The sequence below is a fragment of the Perca fluviatilis genome, chromosome 24, assembly GCF_010015445.1.
Source record: "Perca fluviatilis chromosome 24, GENO_Pfluv_1.0, whole genome shotgun sequence".
NCBI classification, from domain to species: Eukaryota; Metazoa; Chordata; class Actinopteri; order Perciformes; family Percidae; genus Perca; species Perca fluviatilis.
Window position 1 is genome coordinate 322 of NC_053135.1, and position 2,179 is coordinate 2,500.

At 44.4% G+C, this 2,179-nt stretch overlaps 1 protein-coding gene across 1 annotated transcript in view; it reads left to right on the forward strand.

The window, feature by feature from the left end:
• Window positions 1–638: 638 nt before the first annotated feature.
• eif5b (eukaryotic translation initiation factor 5B) overlaps window positions 639–2,179 on the forward strand; it is a gene marked incomplete at its 5' end in the record, with an annotated part of 10,445 nt that continues 8,904 nt past the window's right edge. Inside the window, 2 exon segments of the mRNA XM_039793787.1 lie at window positions 639–821; window positions 1,583–1,744. Of these exon segments, the coding sequence (XP_039649721.1) occupies window positions 639–821; window positions 1,583–1,744 (345 nt within the window).

Consider the following 2,179-nt stretch of genomic DNA (forward strand, 5'->3'; position numbering starts at 1 on the left):
ACACACAACACACAACTACACACTTCTCTCTCACACACACACTCTCACACACACAAACACACACACACACATCTTCTCTCTCTCACACACACACACACACTCCTCACACACACACACACACAAAAAAACACACACACATAACACACTCTCTCTCTCTACATCTCACACACACACACACACACACACACACACAAAAAACACACACACTATCTCTCACACACACACACAAAACACATAGACACACACACTCTCACATACACACACACAAAAACACACACACTATCTCTCTCTCTCTCTCTCTCTCACACACACACAAAACACATAGACACACACACTCTGACACACACCCACACAAAAACATACACACACATTCTCTCTCTCTCACACACACAAAACACACAACGCAAACACACAGACGCACACACTCTCTCACACACACACAAAAACATACTCTTTCTCTCTCTCTCTCTCTCTCTCTCACACACACACAAAAACACACACGCACATACACACACACTCTCTCACACACACACACACACACACACACACACACACACACACACACAGACACACACACACAAAAACACAGACACTCTCACACACACACACACCCCTCTAAGCCCTGTATGTGTCCCCAGGGTCTTAATGCCGCCCTGTTCCACGAGAACAAAGACCCCCGGACCTTCGTGTCGTTGGTTCCTACCTCGGCCCACAGCGGCGACGGGATGGGGAACCTGATCGCCCTATTGGTCGAGCTCACTCAGACCATGCTCGCACGCCGCCTGGCGCACTGCGACGAGCTGCGAGCGCAGGTCATGGAGGTGAGAGTAACTAAGTACTTTTACTCCAGTACTGCACTAGTACTAGTCCAAAGGTTGAGGTACTTGTACATTACTTGAGACTTTTCATGTCACTTTCTCCTTCTACTCCACTACATTCATCTGTTACTTTAGTTACTAGTTACTTTAGTTACTAGTTACTTTAGTTACTAGTTACTTTAGTTACTGGTTACTTAACACATTAAGATTACTTTTTACTTTAATACTCTAACTACATTTTCCTGATTATGCTGACAAACTATGTGTATACAATGTGGTATTAGTATCTGAATACTCGTTCCACTACTAACGGAGTGTGTGTGTGTGTCTGTCTGTCTTTGTGTGTGTGTGTGTTTGTGTGTCTCTGTGTGTGTGTCTGTCTGTCTGTCTGTCTGTTTGTGTGTGTGTGTGGGTCTGTCTGTGTGTGTCTTGTGTGTGTGTGTGTGTGTGTGTGTGTGTGTGTGTGTGTGTGTGTGTCTGTCATTGTGTGTGTGTCTCTCTGTGTTTGTGTGTGTGTGTGTGTGTCTCTGTGTGTGTGTGTATGTGTGTGTCTCTCTCTATATATATATGTGTGTGTGTGTGTGTGTGTGTGTCTCTCCTGTGTGTGTGTGTGTGTGTGTGTGTGTGTGTGTGTTTCTCTCTATATATATATATTTTTTTTTGTGTGTGTTTTGTGTGTGTGTGTGTGTGTGTGTGTGTGTGTGTGTGTGTGTGTGTTCTGTGTGTGTGTGTGTGTGTGTGTGTGTGTGTGTGTGTGTGTTCAGGTCAAAGCGCTGCCCGGGATGGGAACCACCATCGATGTGATCCTGATCAACGGCTGTCTGCGGGAGGGAGAGACCATTATCGTGCCGGGGGTGGAGGGACCAATCGTAACGCAGATCAGAGGGCTGCTGCTGCCCCCCCCTCTCAAGGAGCTGCGAGTAAAGGTAAAGGCTGCATCCTCGGTTCCTTCACTTGCTTCCTTTCCTGGCGTCAGAGAAAGGGACACAAACGTAAAGAGAAAGCGACGAAAAACATTGAAGAAAGTGACAAGAAATATTGGGAAAAAGTGACAAAAAACATCGGAGAAAAACGACAACAAACATCGAAAAAAAAATGACAAAAAAGTGACAAATAACATTGGGAAAAAAGTTACTAAAATCATCGAAAATAATTACAAAAAACATTGGAAAAAGTGACTAAAATCATCGAAAAAAAACATCGGAGAAAAATGACAAAACTCATCGGAGAGAAGCCACAAAAAGCATTGAAAAAAAGCAGCTAAAAGTATGAAAAAGTGTGTGTAGGCTGTCTCCAGTAACTGATGTTTTGGTGGGTGTGTGTGTGTGTGTGTAGGCTGTGTCCAGTAACTGATGTATTGG